The sequence below is a fragment of the Megascapheus bottae genome, chromosome X, assembly GCF_031878675.1.
Source record: "Megascapheus bottae isolate mThoBot1 chromosome X, mThoBot2.hap1, whole genome shotgun sequence".
NCBI lineage: Eukaryota > Metazoa > Chordata > Mammalia > Rodentia > Geomyidae > Megascapheus > Megascapheus bottae.
In genome coordinates, this window is record NC_143547.1 from 88,607,259 (window position 1) to 88,626,715 (window position 19,457).

At 37.6% G+C, this 19,457-nt stretch overlaps 1 protein-coding gene across 1 annotated transcript; it reads right to left on the bottom strand.

The window, feature by feature from the left end:
- Nucleotides 1-307: 307 nt before the first annotated feature.
- On the bottom strand, nucleotides 308-18,385 carry LOC150041517 (uncharacterized). Its single transcript, XM_090326228.1, has 6 exons — nucleotides 18,344-18,385; nucleotides 16,953-17,014; nucleotides 14,633-14,693; nucleotides 7,752-7,788; nucleotides 5,675-5,711; nucleotides 308-489 (listed from the first exon to the last, which is right to left on the bottom strand). Exons 1-6 carry the CDS (start codon nucleotides 18,372-18,374, stop codon nucleotides 310-312), a joined length of 408 nt encoding a protein of 135 aa, XP_090182354.1. The 5' UTR covers nucleotides 18,375-18,385; the 3' UTR covers nucleotides 308-309.
- Between the last annotated feature and the right edge of the window lie 1,072 nt (nucleotides 18,386-19,457).

Below are 19,457 nucleotides of genomic sequence, written 5' to 3' on the forward strand. Positions count from 1 at the left end.
TTGCCTCTTCACAGGGCTGTGCCTCAAATGTCTTCATGGATTTATATATCAATGTTTCATTGCATCTGCTACAACAGTTTGAACTATCAAAACAGAGGGTGGGCCCAGCGCTGGTGGCTCACGCCTGTTATCCTAACTACTCAGGAGGCTGTGACCTGAGGACCATCGTTCAATGTCAGCCTGGGCATGAAAGTCCATGAGAATCATCTCCAATTAACCACCATAAAACTGGAAGTTGTGCTGCATCTCAAAGTGGTAGAGTGCTAGCCTTGAGCTGAAGAGCTCAGAGACAGGACCCAGGCCCAGAGATCAAGCTTCATGACTGACAAAAAACCCAAACAAACAAAAAAACAGAGTAAAGTTAGAAGAAATTGGATATATTACCTTTTCGTCGTGTTTGGTGATGACTGGGTACAATATATTAGTTACTGAAGATACAACCCAGGTCATTATGTTTTCAATTATATTGTGCAGTTCTTCTGAAGATATCTGAAAGGGAAGGGAGCAAGGATAAAAGGAAAATCAAACATAAATTTATTCTATTTTAGGGATGAGGAGGCTAATCTTTAATTCAATATTGCTACGCAGTACATAGGGTAGTCATTCTATACGGAGAGACTTTAGGAAAGGCTTTATTTGGAACATCAATTTAATTACAAATAGATTTATTCTGTATGACTATGATATGTAGTTTGAATATAACTCTCTTTGATTTGAGAGCCATTGGAGGATTTACTTTTAGCATTTATTACTTGGGATAAATAATGTTCAGAAAAACAAGTCAGGTAAGCAATTTTAGGTTTATATAACACAAATGCTTTGGAAAGAAGTAAAACTATATTTATTATCCATGCAATCGTTCTTTAAACACATCAGATTGCCACTAAAGAACTATTTTGTGAAAAAAACTTTATAGTCAAAACATTTCTGTGCTTTTGTGGAACATGTATTTTAGCTGCCAAATGATGATAAAGCCTTAGTGTGGCAAAGGTCAGCCTGTGGGCTCTGTGGCTCACCCTGTTGAATTCTGCTGACAATTGTCTGTGTTTATATATGTAAAACATTAAAGATAACTTTAAAGATTAATTGGCATGAATTGATGTTAATGATTTAGGGGAAATGAACAGGAAACAAACATTCTTAGTATAAACTGATTTGGGGAGGGATGTAAAGGAACTTTGGGTAGAAGTAAGGGGGTAGAGCTAGAATTTAGATTTCAAGAGCCCAAAAGGCTGAATGGAGAGTGAATTTGGTCACAGTTGAAGTAGAAACCCATGGAATAAACTCGAATGATCATTTCTTTCTTTCTTTTTTTTGTCAGTCATGGGGCTTGAACTCTGAGCTTGGGCACTGTTTCTGAGCTCTTCAGCTCAAGGCTATTGCTCTACCACTTGAGCCACAGCACCACTTCCAGTTTTATGCTGATTAACTGGAGATAAGAGTCTCATGGACTTTCATTAGTTAGGATTACTGGCGTGAACCACCACACCTGGCTCAAATGATCATTTCTTTCTTTCTTTCTTTTTTTTTCAGTCCTGGGCCTTGAACCCAGGGCCTGGGCACGGTCCTTGGACATGTTTTGCTCAAGGCTATCACCCTGCCAGTTGAGCCACAGCACCACTTCCATCTTTCCGTCTTTTTCTGTATATGTGGTTCCGGGGAACCAAACCCAGGGCTTCGTGCATACTAGGTGAGCACTCTGCCTCAAGGCCATGCTCCTGGTCCAAGTGATCATTTCTTTAGGGATAAATTGTGTCCACATTGCAAATTGGCCTAAGAGTAAAGTGTATCTGTTTATGCATTTCTACTTGTAGATATATTTGGGACATAAAGATTCTGTTCCCTATTGGTATAATTTTAATTTGCTGTTGTTCTCAAGACAGTCAATATCAAGAGTGCTTACTTTCCATAGGAGAGCTTTTTCACTATGTTGTGGCAACAAAGCCAGGTACCTGGTGTTTGTGCATCAGGAGCAATGACAGAATTCTTATAATATGGATCTTGTTTCCACAATCATTATCTCTGAAGTTAGCCCTCAGAGTATTAAGATTTAGGCAAATATTTAAAAGAACGTTAACACTAAGAGAAAGCTCTCTTGACCCCTTGGTTAAGGGGTTGGAGGCCTTAATGCATTTTATTGTAATAAAATAGACATGCCGGGGCCGAGAGTTTGGCCTAGTGGTTAAAGTGCTTGCCTAGCATGCATGAAGACCCGGGTTCGATTCCTTGGTACCACATACATAGAAAAAAGTCGGAAGTGGTGCTGAGGCTCAAGTGGTAGAGCTCTAGCCTTGAGAAAGTCCAAGGACAGTGCTCAGGCCCTGAGCTCAAGCCCAGGACTGGCAAAATAAAATAAAATAAAATAAAATAGACATGCCATAATATTTGCCATTTAAATAATACAGTCCAGCAACATTATATGCATACATATAAACTTAAAATACCATGCAACCACCACCATTATCTAGTTCTTTTTCTGAATTATTTTTATACCTCCTATACAGACTAGCAAATGGCAATAATCTTGAAAAAATACTTTAGGATGACAGTATATAGTTAAAAATATACTCATTTACAGACTGAGAGTGTAGCCTAGTTGTAGATTGCTTACCTACCATGCACGAAGCCCTGGGTTTGATTCCTCAGTACCACATACTCAGAAAAAGCCAGAAGTGGTGCTATGGCTCAAGTGGCAGGGTGCTAGCCTTGAGCAAAAAGTGTCCAAGGACAGTGCTAGGCCCTGAGTCCAAGCCCCAGGACTGGCAAAAAAATATGTATAATATATATACTCATTTATAAAAATATGTCTTAAGTGAAATACTTCCAAAAGTAATCTCTGCACATTGATAGGGAAATTACTTGCCTTCCTGGTCCAAATGCATTCCAATGTATATGAGCTAAGAATTTAAATATGCATTTTTATTACCAGAGATTATATGTATAAGAGCTACAGTATTACTCTTAGGATCACTGTAGCATTTTCAACCTTGATATATAAAATAGGGGCAAGCATATATTGTAATTTCATAAAAATTACCTTCTCTAGTACTGTTTACTAACCCCCATTCTCTTCTTTCAGATGAAATAGTTATTGATGGGTCTCATTATGTTATTTTCATACATATATATTATATACTGCTGTTTTAATACATATATAGGTGTATATGTATTTATATACATGTATATATCTTAAAGTTATATATATTTTGTGTGTGTGTGTGTGTGTGTGCATTTGTGAGCAAGTTCCTGAGACTTGAACTGAGGGCCAAGGTGCTATCCCTGAGCTCTTTTGCTCAATTATAGAACTCTCGCAGTTGAGCCACAGCTCCATTTCCAGCTTTTTGGTGGTTAATTAGAGATAAGAGTTTCACAGATTTTCCTGCCTGGGTTGACGTCAAGCCATGATTCTCAGATCTCAGCCTCCTGAGTACCTAGGACTTTAGGTATGAGCCACTGGTAACTGGCTTTTTTTTGTTTTTGTTTTTGGTCATGGGGCTTGAATTCTGGGCCTGGATGTTGTCCCTGAGCTCTTCAGCTCAAGGCTACCACCCTACTCCTTAAGCCACAGCCCCATTTCTCATTTTCCAGCAATAAGAGACTCACATCTTTAGTGCTCTGGCTGGCTTTAAACCGTGATCCTCAGATCTCAATCTCCTGAGTGGCTAGGATTACAGGCATGAGCTACTGTGCCCAGCTGTAATTTAATGTTTTTACCAAAGTGAAATGTTGCAGATGAAATGTGATTTTTGAGCTTCTTTATACACATATAAATATGCAGTACTGTGATTTGAGTTCAGCGCCTCCTATTTACTAGGCAAGACTCTTCCTTTTGAGCTATAACTCCAGCTCTTTTTATGCTTTAGTATCAGATTTTCACATTTTTTCCTGAAGCTGGCATTCGATGATCCTTCTACCTATGCTCTCCTTTATAGCTGGGATCACAGGTGCTAACAACCATCTGGCTTTTTTTTTTGCCAGTCTTGGGGCTTGAACTCAGGGCCTAAGCACTGTCCTTGGGCTTCCTCAAGCCTAGAACTCTACCACTTGAGCCTCAGCTATGTATGTGGTACCGAGGAATTGAACATGAGTCTTCATACATGCCAGGCAAGCACTCTACCACCAGGCCAAACCCCCGGGCCCCATCTGGCTTTTTGATGAAGATGAGGCTGGTCTTGTACTGCAATCCTCCTGATGCCAGAAAGGTGGGATTATGGGCATTAGTCACTATAATTGGACTCACTATATTATTATTTTTTGGTAATATTAGGATTTGAATTCTGGACCTTGTGCTTACTTCTGAGCCATACCACTAGCCCTTTATTTGTGCTAGTTATTCGAATTTTTTGAGACAAGGTCTTGCTTCCTGCCCAGGCACATACCTGGATATGATATGTATATTTAGATTTCCCAAAGTAGATGGGGTAACAGGGGCCAACTCCCATACCTAGGTTCTTTTGTTGAGAAATCTCATGGACTTTTCTGCTCTGACTGATCTGGAACCATAGTACTTCTTATCTTAGCACCCCATGAATTTCGGATGACAGAAATGAGTCTCTATGCCCAGCTATGTATTGAGAAGGGATCTACTGAACTTTTCTGCCTGGGCTGGTCTTGAACTATGAGCCTCCTAGTCACATTTTCTCAAGTAGGATTTCAAGCATGAGACACCGATGCTGACTGTTCATATTATTATTATTATCATTATTATTATTATTAGTTTATTATTATTATTTTGGCCGTCACAGGGCTTGAACTCTGGGCCTGGGTGCTGTCCTTGAGCTCTTCAACTCAAGGCTAGTGTTTTATTACTTTAATCCACAGTGCCACTTTCAGTTTTCTGGTGATTAACTGGAGGTAAGAGTCTCACAGACTTTACTGCCCGGGCTGGCTTTGAACCGTGAACCTCAGGTCTCAGCCTCTTGAGTAGTTAAGATTACAGGCACGAGCCATTGCTGCCTAGCAACTGACTATATTATTAAGCCAAGAATAATTTTTGGTGCCAGTATATATATCTTTGTTTGTGTTACATAATCTAAGAATTAGACAGGCATACGCGTGAGTGTATGAGACTTCCTCAATCTCCTTTCCTACATGGTTGCTGTATAGCCCCAGAGTTGGAGCCCAGGAAATTAACACTCAGCTTTGCCAAGTACAAATACTTCTTAGGTAGCTAGGTCTTTTCTTTTCATAGAATAGCCAATATTAGAGTCTTCTGTGGGGGTTAAAACTAAGGGTCTATGTCTTGAGCTGCTTTTTGCCCAGAGCTACCACTCTATACTCTAGAAGCTAGGAGTATAGGAATGAGCCACTGGTACCTGTTCCTTAGAGTCTTTTTACTTGATATAAAATTGAGACATCCAAGCACATTGCATGAAAGGCAGGAAACACTCTGACCTGGTTTTCCCTTAATGGATTCCTATTATGAAGTGGGTATGTGATATTTGTTATTTTTTTCATGGGATAGATCTAAGTTTTCCCAATCTACTATCTCAAGATAACAGTGTCTAATGGATAACTGTGCCTTGTGTTAACAATAACAAAGTCAAGGAAAAACAAAAGTCACAGGGAAACTGAAGAATGTTAATAGGTAGATTTTCATTGATTGTTTTCTTTTTACTGTAATTAGACAATATTATTAATATGTTGCCTTAGTACTATAATTCATAATTCATACCGTCACTTGATGATCTTGATGGTGGGATATACATTTTCTAAAAAGTGAAGAGAGAATAATTTTATCACTTGGGGTTAATAAATTATGGTACTTTCTCCAATATTTGAATTCATCCTCTCTCCCTCTCTTTCTGTCTTTCTGCCTCTATCTCAGCAGAGTCTCTCTATGCAGCCCAAGCTCTCCTGGAGTTTGCAGTCCTCCTGCCTCAGTCACCTCAGTGCTATAGGTAAAGGGATGAACTACCATAAATAGCTTCATCTTGATTCATCTTTTCTCGTGTTTATTTAGTAGTAAATGAGAAGAGCATAGAGAAGGAGGGAGAAAGGAGAGAGGTTGAGGAATGGGAGAGTGCGAGGATGAGCCTTCTTTTCTTCGTGCTCTGATCAGAGCTTTCTTTTCTTTTTTGCTACTCCTGGTGCATGAACTCAGGGCTTTCTCAAGGCTGGAGCTCTATGACTTGAGCCACAGCACAACTTCCGGCTTTTTCTATGTATGTAGTACCAAGGATGCTAGGCAAGCACTCTATCACTAGGCCAAACACCCGGCCCCTTGATCAGAACTTTCTGATTAATTCACTTACTTAATACTCTTTCACAATAGGAGAAGCTATTCTATAGGTGATGATTAATTAGATAACTGTGGATTATAATTATGGTTTTAAAAATTATGTTCGATACCAAACTAACTGTAGCTTTTTCCTAGCTATCACAATATTCTGTTTTATATTCTAATCATAATTATTATCACCTGTTACTCAGGAGCAAATCTACATCTTACTGAACTGTAGCTAAAACAAGTCCCATGACCAAACAACAACAAAAAAAGACACCAAATCTGACTTATTTTGATGTTTTTCTGCCAAAACGGATCCTGCTTCTCTTCATTCTGAACTTCTTAAAGGAAAACAATGACAAATAATTTTCACTTTTACTCAGAATATCTTGTAATTGAATTTACTTTTTCTAGCCGAGCACTGGTGGCTCATGCCTGTAAGCTACTCAGGAGACTGAGATCTGAGGATCATGGTTCAAAACCAGCCTGGACACTAAAGTCCATGAGACTCTTATCTCCAACTAACCACTGTGGCTCAATTGGTAGAGTGCTATCTTTGAGCTGAAGAACTCAGAGACAGCATACATGCCCAGAGTTCAAGCCCCACAACAGACTCCCCCCCCCCCAAATACATGAATTTACTTTTTCTCTCAATTGAATTTTCTCTACAATTCAATTTTGAGAAATACAGCCAGATTGAGAAATTATAACCTAATTCTTTGTAGAAAAAATCTTAGAAGTTTCTGCTTAGTAACAGGGATAGGTTGTAACAACCCATCCTCAGATAAATATCATTTTGCAAGATGTGGCCAGGAACACGACTGCTGATGTCAGTGACATAGGTTCTATCCTTGGCTTCAGTTACTTTATTTCCCTGACATAGTTTCTTAGCCCAATTTCCCTCTTTATAGATCTTCTGTAATCCAATTTTTGTATAGCTCTTCTGTAATTCAAGATTTATTTTGTTTTCGTTATACTTTATACCCTAGGTAGCAAATGGAATATTATATTTCCTGTGTCTATGGTGCTATCTGGCCCTGTAGGCTTTCTGTTTTAATGGCATACATTAGAGAAAAGCAAAAAGTAGATAAGAACAAAACTGAGAAAAAGCTCATCCTAATCATAAAAGCATTCTCAGACTTCAAAGCATAATTGTTGCAGTTGCTTATTCTTGCCACTCTTATCACACTTTTTCCTTCTTATTCTGATTTTGTGGGTTCTTAGTAATATTTGATCAATCTCACTACACGTGTTCTTTGGGATAGTACTAGAAAAAAAGAGAACAAATGGGGTTACATACCTGTCTTGTGCCCATATTTTTGAACCTTTTGAATTAAGGAACCCCATCAAAAGATGATAAACTGCCTACTTTACAATGTTAGTTTAATACCAGAGGTTAGGAAAATACGTGACTTTCACTATGTATAAGTAGAATTATAAGAACGAAGGGATCAGATATATCTTTCCTCAAGTAGCTTCTTTATATAATTACTAAAATAGCATTTTGTTAAATTTTCATACTTACCCATGTGACGGTGAAGAATAAGAATCAATGTCTAATCCTAGAGGTATTTTGGAGAAAAAAATAATACTGTTTATTGGTATCCTTTACCAGCTATGTCTGAAAGGATAATTAACTTATATCACTAGGTTTCTATTCTCTGTGGTCACTGTTCTGTTTAAACCCTTCAGGGACTCCTGAGGAGGCATAAAATTTTCCTTAAAATCTGAGGCCTTACCTACCTTGTTAGCCTGTTCTAGCTATAAATAAACATATACATAGAGAACAGAGATATAGAGTAATACTGAAATTTTCTAACTATATCATAGCTTTAACACCCCAGAGCCTTAATCTTTACTATTTCCTTTGTGCAGAACTCTAGTGTCCCTCTTTCAAAATTCTCATTCTTTAGGATTTGAACAGCTTGTGTCACATCTTCCATCTCTGAAAAATGAAATGTTGACAATATCTTCTGTCAATGCTTCTAAAAAGCCCTAAAATACTATTATATTATAGGACTTACTGTACTATAATTACTAGTCTGGTGAATGGGATATAGCAAGCACTCAATAATATTTGGGGGCCAGATATGAGGAAGAAAAGCTTCAGAGACGTTCCTAACAAACCCAGCACCCAGTTCCCAGTTGTACTGACTCCAGTGAGTCAATGGCTTATTGGAGATAAGATTCTTGGAATGTCCCACTGGCCAGGCATGGAACCTTACCACTCAGATTTCTGCTGCCTCAGTAACTAGGGTTACAGACATGAGCCTCCATTCTATGCCTCATTTAAAATATCTTTAGAGGTTGCTAAAATCCAGCTAAGGCATTTCATCTGTGGGATGCCCCCAACCACAGTGGGGTTCCATACCTAGCTGACCCATAAAGGGACACCATCATACTGAGAGAGTCTATTCCCACCTAGCCTCAGAAGCGAGCTTGAACATCTTGACATCTGATGCTGCTAATAGTCCACAGTGCTATTGTTCATGGCTAACCTGGCACAAAAGGCTTCTGGAAGACACCCTCAGACGTAGTACTGGCAGGGATAGCACTCAGCTGGACCCAAGAGCTTGTCCATGCCTCACTGAGGGACAACTACCCAGTGACCACAGGTTGCTAGCCTTGAGGAAGGCCCAAGGATAGTGCCTAGGGCCTGAGTTCAAGCACTGGGACTAGCAAAAAAGAAAAAAAAGAATACAGGTTATGAATTGTTGAGCATAAAGCAGAGGAACTAGTACATAGGAAAAAAAGACATATTAAAGGGAAATTCAAGCACTGGCAAATTCAGGGCTGCGAGTTTGGCCTTGTGGTAGAGTGTTTGCCTAGCATGCATGAAGGCCTGGGTCGATTCCTCATTATCACATACATAGAAAAAGTTGGAAGTGGCCTGGCAAGGTGGCTCACGCCTGTAATCCTAGCTACTCAGGAGGCTGAGACCTTATGATCGCGGTTCAAAGCCAGCGTGGGCACAAAAGACCATGAGACCAGTTAACCACTGGAAAACAGGAAGTGGGGCTCTTGCTCAACAGGTAGGGCAATAGCCTTGAGCTGAAGAACTCAGGGACAGCACCCAGGCCCATAATTCAAGCCACATGACTGACAAAAAAAAAAGAAAAAAAGAAAGAGTTAGAAGTGGTGCTGTGGTTTAAGTGGTAGAGGTATGGCCTTGAGAAAAGCCCAAGGACAGTGCTCAGGCCCTGAGTTCATGCCCCAGGACTAGCAAAAAAAATTCAGTCAAAATACCAACTTTATACATAATCAGAACATGTGGAAGAAGAATTAAAAAAAACATTGAAACAAAATAATATCAGAAAACTTCCCCAGTCTCAAGAGAATCTTAGCCACTTGACAGAGACATATAGAATTCCTAGTAGACAAAAGTGAGAAAAAATATTTCTAGACCATAGCATTGTGAAAACATTGGACTTAAAATCAAGAAATTAATTTTAAATGCAGCAAAATCAAGGCGAGAACTCTATTACAATGGAAAGAAGATTAAAATGACTGCATGTTTCTCCACACAAACCCTGAATGCGAGGAGAGCCTGGCATAATTCAAGTTCTAAATAGCAACAATTGCCTACCGAAACTGGTGTACCCAGCATAGCTAATATTCCCAATTGACATAAACAAGCGAAACCTTCCACAACTAAATCTTTATTATATAGAAACATACTATTTGAAGAAGATAATTGAAGTCAAGGAGACACAACACCAAATAAAATCACTTGAAGGCTAGTAAACACAAGAAGAGGAAAGAAGCAAGAGGGAGAAGAACAAAATGACACATTTCTCCATAGTAATGTTAATTATTAATACACTAAACTTCCCAACCAAAAGACATAGAGCAGCAGATTGGATTAAAAAGAAAAGAAGAACAAAATTCAACCACTTTCTGTCTCCAAGAAACCCATCCCATAGTCAAAGACCAAGTGATAGGATGAAAAAAATTCTTTCGTGCAAATGCAACCTGCCAGAAAGCAGGAATAGCCATATTGTTATCAGATAGAGTTCTCATTAAAATCATTATGAAGAGACAAGAAAGGTCATTACATAGTAATAAAGAAAATAAACTATGAAGAGGAATTCACAATGATTAAACCTTACTCAGCAAATAATGGAGCACCTAGGTACATGAACAAATCCTCTTAGACTTATAGAATATGATAAACCCCAATACCAAAATAGTGAGACACTTTAATACTCCACTCTTTCCAAAGGCCAGGTCAAGTAAAAAAGAGATCAGCAAAGATGTCTCTGAATTAAATGATACTATAACCCAAAGGGACTTAATAGATATTGAAAGCGAATTGTAGCCAACAACCACACGATACATCCTTTTCAGCAGCCCACAAACATTCTTCAAAATTGATCATATCCTAACACACAAAGGTCTGAACAAATACAGAAAGACATGGTAACTCCTTGCATCTTACTTGATCAAAATGGAATTCAAGTAATTCTCAGCAACAAAACATATTGCAGAAAAGCATATGAGAAAATGCTCATCATCCATGGTCATAAAGGAAATGCAAATAAAATCAACCCTAAGATACCACATTACTCCAATAAGAATGGCCAAAATTTTGAACTTAGACAATGACAGATACTAGAGGGGTCGTGGAGAAAAAGGAACCCTCTTGCAGTGCTGGTGGGACTGCAAGCAAGTTCAGCCACTGTGGAAAGCAGTGTGGATGTTTTTTAAAGAACTGAAAATTGACCTTACCTATGATCCCACCATACCACTCCTGGGCATCTACCCTGAACATCATAACCCAGGATACGATAAGGACACCTGCTCAGCTATGTTCATCTCTGCACAATTCACAATAGCCAGGCAATGGAAACAATCCAGATGCCCTACTGCAGATGAATGGATACAGAAAATGAGGTATATATATATATATATATATATATATATATATATATATATATACAATGGAATTCTACATAGCCAACAGACAAGATAAAATAATGGCATTCGCGGGGAAGTGGATGAATCTAGAGCGAATCATGTTGAGTGAGATAAGTCAAGACCAAAGGAACAAAAGGCGCATGGTATCCTTAATATGTGGCTATTAAATCCAAAGAGTACAAGAGCAAGGACTCAATATTTGCATACCCAATGCTATGGACATGGTATTGGAAATATAAACACAACTACACAGACATAAAAATCTATGACTCTGTACACATAATGTTTTATTACATAGATTAATATGTATCTGTGACATACAAACCCTCAGCCTAATTTTAATTATGTTCTAAAGTCTAAATGCCAGTGATTGTATATAGAAATTGCCTTCTTGAATACTTGTTTGTTAAATATGTCATTTGAAATATGATGTAAAAGTCAATGTTAATAAATTCTTTAATAAAAAATGAAAAAATACATATTGCAGAAAACAAGAACATGGACACTGAACAACACAATGCTGAATAAGTTGATTCACTCGAGAAATAGGAAGTCAGAAAGTTCTTACAATTAGCTGAAAATGGAAACACATTATACCAGAACCTCTGGGATACAGAAAAAGCAGTGTTAAGAGGAAAGTTCATAGCTCTAAATATGTACATAAAGAAAACAGAATATTCTCAAGACAATATGTTGGAAATGAACTTTACAATGTGAGGGGGTTGGGGGGAAGGGAACATTGGAAAAAACAAGGGAAGGGGTAAGAAAGCTCTATGAGAAATATACTTACTACTTTACAAATGCAACTGTAACCCCTTTGTACATCACCTTGAGAATAGAATTAAATTATAAAAGAAAACAGAAATGGTGCAAATAACCTCATAATGCAAATAAAATTGCTAGAAAAACAAGAACAAACCAAACCACAAACTACCAGATTATAGGAGAGAGTACAGATCAGGGTAGAAATCAATGAACTAGAGACTAAAAAACTATACTTCCAATTAACAAAGCAAAAAACTGGTTCTTTTAGAAAAGTCAATAAAATTGACAGTCACTGTCTAAATTGATGAAGAAGAGACTCAAATCAACAAATCAATCAATCAAAGGAAATCAAATCAATCAAAGGAAACATTACAACAAACATTCAAGAAATCCAAAAGATTATGAAGGTCTAATTTCAAAATCTGCACTCTAATAAGATTGAAAATCTAGTAAGAAATGGATAAATTTCTAGAGATATACAAACTTCCTAAGCTGAACCAAGAAGGTATAAACTACTTAAACAAACCACACTTAAACATAACACACAATGAGATTGAAGAAGTAGTCAGGAATCTTCCAACAGGGAAAAGCCTAGCTCCTTATGGATTTAACAAAGAAGCAAAAGACTCTTATAGAAAAAGCCACATAAATTTGAGGAAAGAATTCAAAGATGACATCAGGAAATGGAAAGACCTTCCATGTTCACAGAGAGGTAGAATTAATAATGTGAAAATGTCCATACTGCCAAAAATTATGCACAGCTTTTAAGCAGTTCCCAACCAAATCCCAATGACCTTTTTTTTTTTTTACTGAGATAGAAAAAGCAATCCAAAAATTCATATGGAACCACAAAAGACCTTAAATAGCCAAGGTAATTCTAGGGGAAAAAATTCTGGAGGTATCACAATCCCAAATCTCAAGCTTTACTACAGAGCTATAATAACAGCTCGGTATTGCACAAAAAATAGACCCCAAAATCAATGGAACAGTCTAGGAGATCCAGAAATAAAGCCATATACTTCCAGGTATCTGATGTTTGATAAGGAAGCCAAAGATATATACTGGAAAAAAGATAACCTATTCAATAATTGATGTTGGAAAAACCGGGCATCCATATACAGAAAGCTAAAAGTGGACACATTTGTCACCATGCACAAATATTAAGTCAAAGTGGATCAAAAGTGAGTCAAAGACCTTAATGTCAGACATGAAATTACTGCAAGAGAGAGTAGGAAAAATAGGAGAAATTATAGGCATAGGAAGGAACTATTTGAAGAGTCCCAGTGGGCACAGCAGATAGGAGAGAGACTTGAAAAATGGGATTACATAAAACTAAAAGGTTTCTGGATAGTCCAGGACATGGATACTAAACTAGAAAGACAGCCAACAATCTGGGAGATGATCTTTGCCATAATATACCTGACAAAAGCCTTATATCTAGCATATACAAGGCGCTCAAGAAAGTAATCACTCCAAAAACTTTATAATCAATCACTAAATGAGCAAAAAGAGATAAGCAATGAAGTAAAAATGGCAAATAAACACATGAGGAAATGCTCAATATTCCTGGTACCACATACATAGAAAAGCTGGAAGTGGTGTTGAGGCTCAAGTGGTAGAGCATTAGCCTTGAGGAAAGCCCAAGGACAGTGCTCAGGCCCTAAGCTCAGTCCCCAGAACTGGCAAAAAAACCCAAACAATAATTGAACTATTATTGCTTCTTTTGTTACTTTCATTGCTTCTTTAGGTCCATCCTGTTTTCTTCTAATTACATATTCCTTTTTTTTGTCAGTCATGGGGCTTGTAGTCTGAGTCTGGGTGCTGTACATGAGATTTTTTGCTCAAGGGTAGCACTCTAACAGCTGCATTTCCACTCTTTCAGTGACTACTTGGACATATGAATGTCATAGACTTTCCCTCCCTGGCTGCCTTTGAATTATAATCCTCACATCTCAGCCTTCTGCCATTTTCTTTTTCAACAAAGGCAAATTCTAAGCATATGATTCTGGTGTTGTTCAATAATTACTCTTAAATATTAGGATAAAAGGTGAATGCTTGGCATGGTGTACCAAAATCTTAAGGATCTAATCCTTATCTAAGTCCAATCCTTATCTAAATTCAACTTCATCTGCAACTCCCTATGTTGAACTTTTAGCTAAAGGAATTCTGTGAAAATTTGTTTCCATAAAATATTCCATGCTCTAATGTCCATGTATCTTGGTATCTTTTTTGAGGGGGGAAGATTCTATCATGTTCCATATATCTGCCTAAAAATTGTCATCCTTCATATCTCAGCTCAGTTATGGATATTTTCCTGTAAAAGACTCCCTGCCTATTCTATGATTCCATTGAACTTTTTTTTTATATCACTGAGACAAATTTTTTTTATTGTAATTAGTAAAAGGGTTACATGATATTTGCCAGATAGAAGGTGCATTAATTCACATACATTGATACCCTTTCACATGTCTTGGTACCCATTTCCCTCCCCCCCAATTCCATTGAACTTTATACACACTTCCAACATATATTTATCATATTCTGTTGTGATTGACATGAGTGTTCCCTACTAAACTCAAATCTAAGGGTAAGGATCATCACTTTACTACTTTGCATGTTAGATAATTAGTACAGTTTGATATTAGCAGAAGCTCAATAAATATTAGTCAAGTGAATGAATTAATGGGCTGTGGGATTTACTTAATAACTATTGATAATATTTACTTGAATTTTTGGTGTTTCTTCGTGTCCTTGTGTGTTCTTCATCCAAATGAGCATGTCTTATCTATATGTATCATAAGAAAATATAAACAGTGAGACAAAAATGCCCCCAAAGAAGCTTTCAATTACTTGAACACTTGTTATTATTATTATTATTATTATTATTATTATTATTATTATTTGTCAGTCCTGGGGCTTGAACTCAGGGTCTGGGCACTTGTCCTTGGACATTTTTTGCTCAAGACTAGCACCCAGCCACTTGAGAGAACAGTGCTATTTCTGTCTTTTTTCTGTGTTTGTGGTTCCAGTGAATCGAACCCAGGGCTTCACACATGCTAGGTGGGCACATTATCACTAGGCCACGCTCCTGGCCCACATTTGTTATTTTTTGCAGTAAATAAATCTAGAAATTATGAAGTGGTACCATGGCTCAAGTAATAAAGCAGAGCCTTGAGCTGAGGAGCTCAAGGACAGTGCCCAGGCTCAGAGTTCAAGCCCCACAACTGACAAAAAACAAAACAACAACAAAAAACCCCTAGAAATTAAAAAACTTAAAAAAATGTTAACTCATAACAAAGTTGTTTCATTTGGTTTACATTACATATATTATTATATTATTGGGAGAATGTTCGTATCAGTGTGGAAGACAATCATCTGAACAGCCAAAAGTATATGTGTGCTTTTAAACAAAGCTAACTGTAGGAGAAACATTTTTAGAGTGACAGGAAGAAGAGATCAAGCTCTCCACATACAAAGAATGTGGTTTTTTATTTTTTTTCACTTGGCCAAAAACCATTTGGGGGGAGATAGAATCAGCAAAATATATTTAATTCCTTTCCAGGTCTAAGAAGTGAACACAAACCCTTAGTAATACATTTCCTGAAACTGATGGAATGAGAGAAACAAGTTGGAAAAGGAGATTACATTCTATTGCAGTAATTGTGTTCATGCTATTTCTCAAAATAAATATGATATCTGCTTCATTTCATAGATCCATGTTATCCAATATATTTCAAAACTTCTTTTAAAAATCTATGGCGTAGAGGACCAGTGGTATTGCTCTAGGGCCTGAGAGCCTCCCAACCAAGCACAAGGCCCTGAGTTCAAACACTAGTACCAAACATAAACAAATATTAAAATAAATCTATGGCCTATGTTTATTTATTGACTTTTTGGGTATGTACAGCATCAGGTTTAGCATCTATTTTATACTGGGGAACACTTTTTTCTAGCTTTGTATGGAGGCTAATAAAAATGAATTAATTCTTATTATGCAGCAACTAAACATGTCTCTATGTACTGAGCATACTGATTATGGATGCTTTGGTGTAGCACAGTACACATGGAAAGTGATTCATAAATGTTCATTCATACATGTACAACAACACACTTTTTACAATATTACTTGTTACAGCTGATACATGACATTTTAGCTATTACATAGTGTGTCTGTCACTAGGCATTAAAAATAGGATATAGCAAATGATGTGACTTTCTAACCTCCCTTATGTAAAATTCATTTTGGAAGACTCCAGCAAGTTTCCTCCTGGATGACGTCTCTTAAACTATGGTAATCTTTTTAGAGCCAGCAAAGCACTTAAGAAATTGCTAACAGAGCCAAGGATGCTATGTTGTTTTGATTTCTATGATAACAGATTGGTACAACACAGGCAATGTATGCTGGACTAGATGCTGTACAATGAACATCTGCTTTTCACTTTCTAACATTACAATGCTGATAATGAAGATAAAGGACACCATGTGACACAATAGGGCTGTCTCTGAAAATGATCACCTTTGGGTGACATGTGATTCACATACAGTTTCATGTTCCTGCAAGGCATAAGCATTTACTTCAATTTTTTTTTATAAGTTCACCAGTTAGGAAGCCTATGATATGAAGGCCATTGGGTTGGTGGACCCTATGACATAAGGGCTATTAAGCGTATTGGGAGGGGAGGGACGACTCATGTTCCTTCAGGTGATTATAATTAAGAGTCAAGGTAAATATAATAATCCAATTTCAAATGACCATTTTTTAAAATCTCAACCATTTTTCTTCATCCAGCTCACATATCACCACTGATATTACCCATGCCTTCAAGACTCACAACACTAATGTATGTATCCCATACTGATGTAGCTCATAACCATCAGTAAAGTTTATATATTAATTTTCATAAACTCTCACTATAGCATTATCAATTTCAGAGACTAGGGGTATTGTAAATTGTCATTTTATGAGCGAGTTCTTTATACCAGTCTCTCCATAATTTCAGATTTAATTTGTTTTGGTCATATGTAGAATAAAAGAAATATTTACTGTTGGTCTGGAAATACTCGGTAGAGATTCTTTAGGCACATGCATCATGGGGGTTGTGAATTCTGGGGGAAAAAGACAAGAGAAAATGGTACACTTTTCCTTTCTGGGCTGACATAGTATCTAGAATTATCATAGTTAAGGATGTATATGTTTTTGGCCAGTGCTGTGGTTCAAGTGGTAGACTGTTAGCCTTGAGAAAGCCCAAGGATAGTGTTCAGGCCCTGAGATTAAACCCAGGACTTCTGGCTTTTTCTACATATGTGGTACTGAGGAATCGAACCGAAGGCTTCATGTAAACTAGGCAAGCACTCTACCACTTGGCCAAATTCCTGGCCCCAGGATGTATTATTTATCTAAGATAGGCATTAGCTTCAAGGGTAAGATGACTCAATGTTCTTTTTGAGATCCTCTACCTATAAACTTCCACTGAGCTCACAACTGCTCCAGATAAACCCCAGCTCACTAATCTCTATCTTCCTTTGTTAGTTCTTCTTGAATTATAGATACAAAGATCTTTCTAGAAGATTGCATTTGGGTAGGTTTAAAGACAGAGGAGATTAAAAGGAATGTATTTCAATAGTTCAGAGGAGGTTTGGTAGAAATGGAAAAGAAGGTTATGAGAGAGTTGAAGGAGTAGATTAGAATATGCAAACTTTAGGATGTAGAATAGGAGCAGTAGCCAGACACTGATGGCTCATACCTGTAATCCTAGCTACTCAGAAGGCTGAGATCTAAGGACTGCAGTTCAAAGCCAGCTCTGGCACATGAGACTATTATCTCCAATTTAACCACCACAAAACTGGAAGTGGTGTTGTTCCCTAGTGGTACAGTGCTAGCCTTGAGCTGAAGAGCTCAGGGACAGTGCCCACGCCCAGAGTTCAAGCCTCACAATCGACCAAAAAATGTGTGTGTGTGTGTGTGTGTGTGTGTGTGTGTGTGTGTGTGTGTGTATGTGTGTGTGTGTGGTGTGTAATATGCATGGAATAAAGATGACAGCGAAAGATGGAGTCTTCCTTAGGTAACATTCTTTCAATTGGAATTCCCAAATCACAGCCTGCTTTCTCACACTTTACAAACCCTAAGGAGACTATTCATCCAGTTGTTATTAAAATATAATATCATATTATTCATAATTATGGATATTTTAAAGTTTTCTGTAACAAAATAAGCACAGACTTTACAAGTAGGAAGAAAAGGTCAAAATTAAAACCAGATGAATGGGACAAAGACATGAAAAGGGGTATCAATGTGCGAGAAGTAATGTACCTACCACCTGACAAATGTAACTGTAACCCCTCAATGCATTATCCTGACAATAAAAAAAACTGGATAAAAATGATCATTATTTAACTGACCAGTTAACTGGAAAACAGAATAGTTCATTTTCTTACCTCTAATAGGTGGACAATATGGTGTTTCCATTTCTGTTTCAGTCTATATAGAAGTTACATTAAAAAAATTATTAGTAATTAAGCTTCTGAAAAAGACTTCTGCTTATTCTAGAGCAGTCAACTTAATACAGTGCCCTCCCTTAATCCTAATCTCTGCCTTCTGTGCTAATGAATATCACCACCCATCTGGAATGCACTCGTAGGGGTCTAACCTATTTCAAAATGAGTATATACTCAGATATCTCATCTTCCCAAACATTTTTTCTCCTACATTCCATATTTGAAGGTAATCCATCCAGTACTCCATTGTAAAAAATTTAAGACTTGGTCCATATGTTTCAGAGAAGGCCAATCCAATCACATCTAATGTTCATTGACCTCAATGACTGGAACTGAACTAAGATATAGAATTGCTGGGCTGGGAATTTGGCCTAGCGTTAAGAGTGCACAAAGACCCAGGTTCAATTCCTCGGTACCACATACATAGAAAAAAGCTGGAAGTAGTGCTGTGGCTCAAGTGCTAAAGCACTAGCCTTGAGAAAGCCCAAGGACAGTGCTCAGGTTCTGAGTTCAGTCCCCATGACTGGCAAAAAATTTAAAAAAAGATATATAATTGCTGATGGTAATAGGCTTATCTCCTGCCAGAACAGACAAATATGAGGCAGTAAAATGAATTCTTATACAAAGGCTAGCTTGAGTACTATGGTAGTACAGAAAAAAAGATAATTCATAAAGGAAACCCTATATACAAATGAATATCACCATGCCAATCCCATCACCACCATCATCCTTTACATATCTGCCAAGTCCTGACAGAGTGTAACTCTGAAATACCTTGAATCTTTAGCCTCTTCTCCATCCCTTCATTACCACTGCCTTATTTTAGACTCTTAACCTTATTTTGCAGTGCTAGTGATTAAACCTGGGGTCTTTTCAATGCTACAGAAGTGATTGACCACTGTGCAATTCCCTTAGTCTCTGGTCCATCACAGTTTTATGTGGACTATTCAAGCTTTAGTTTTGCAAGTCCTGGGGCTTGAATTCAGGGCCTGGGTACCGTCCTTGGACTAGCTCAAGGCTAGTGCTCTGCCACCTGAGCCACAGCGCCACTTCC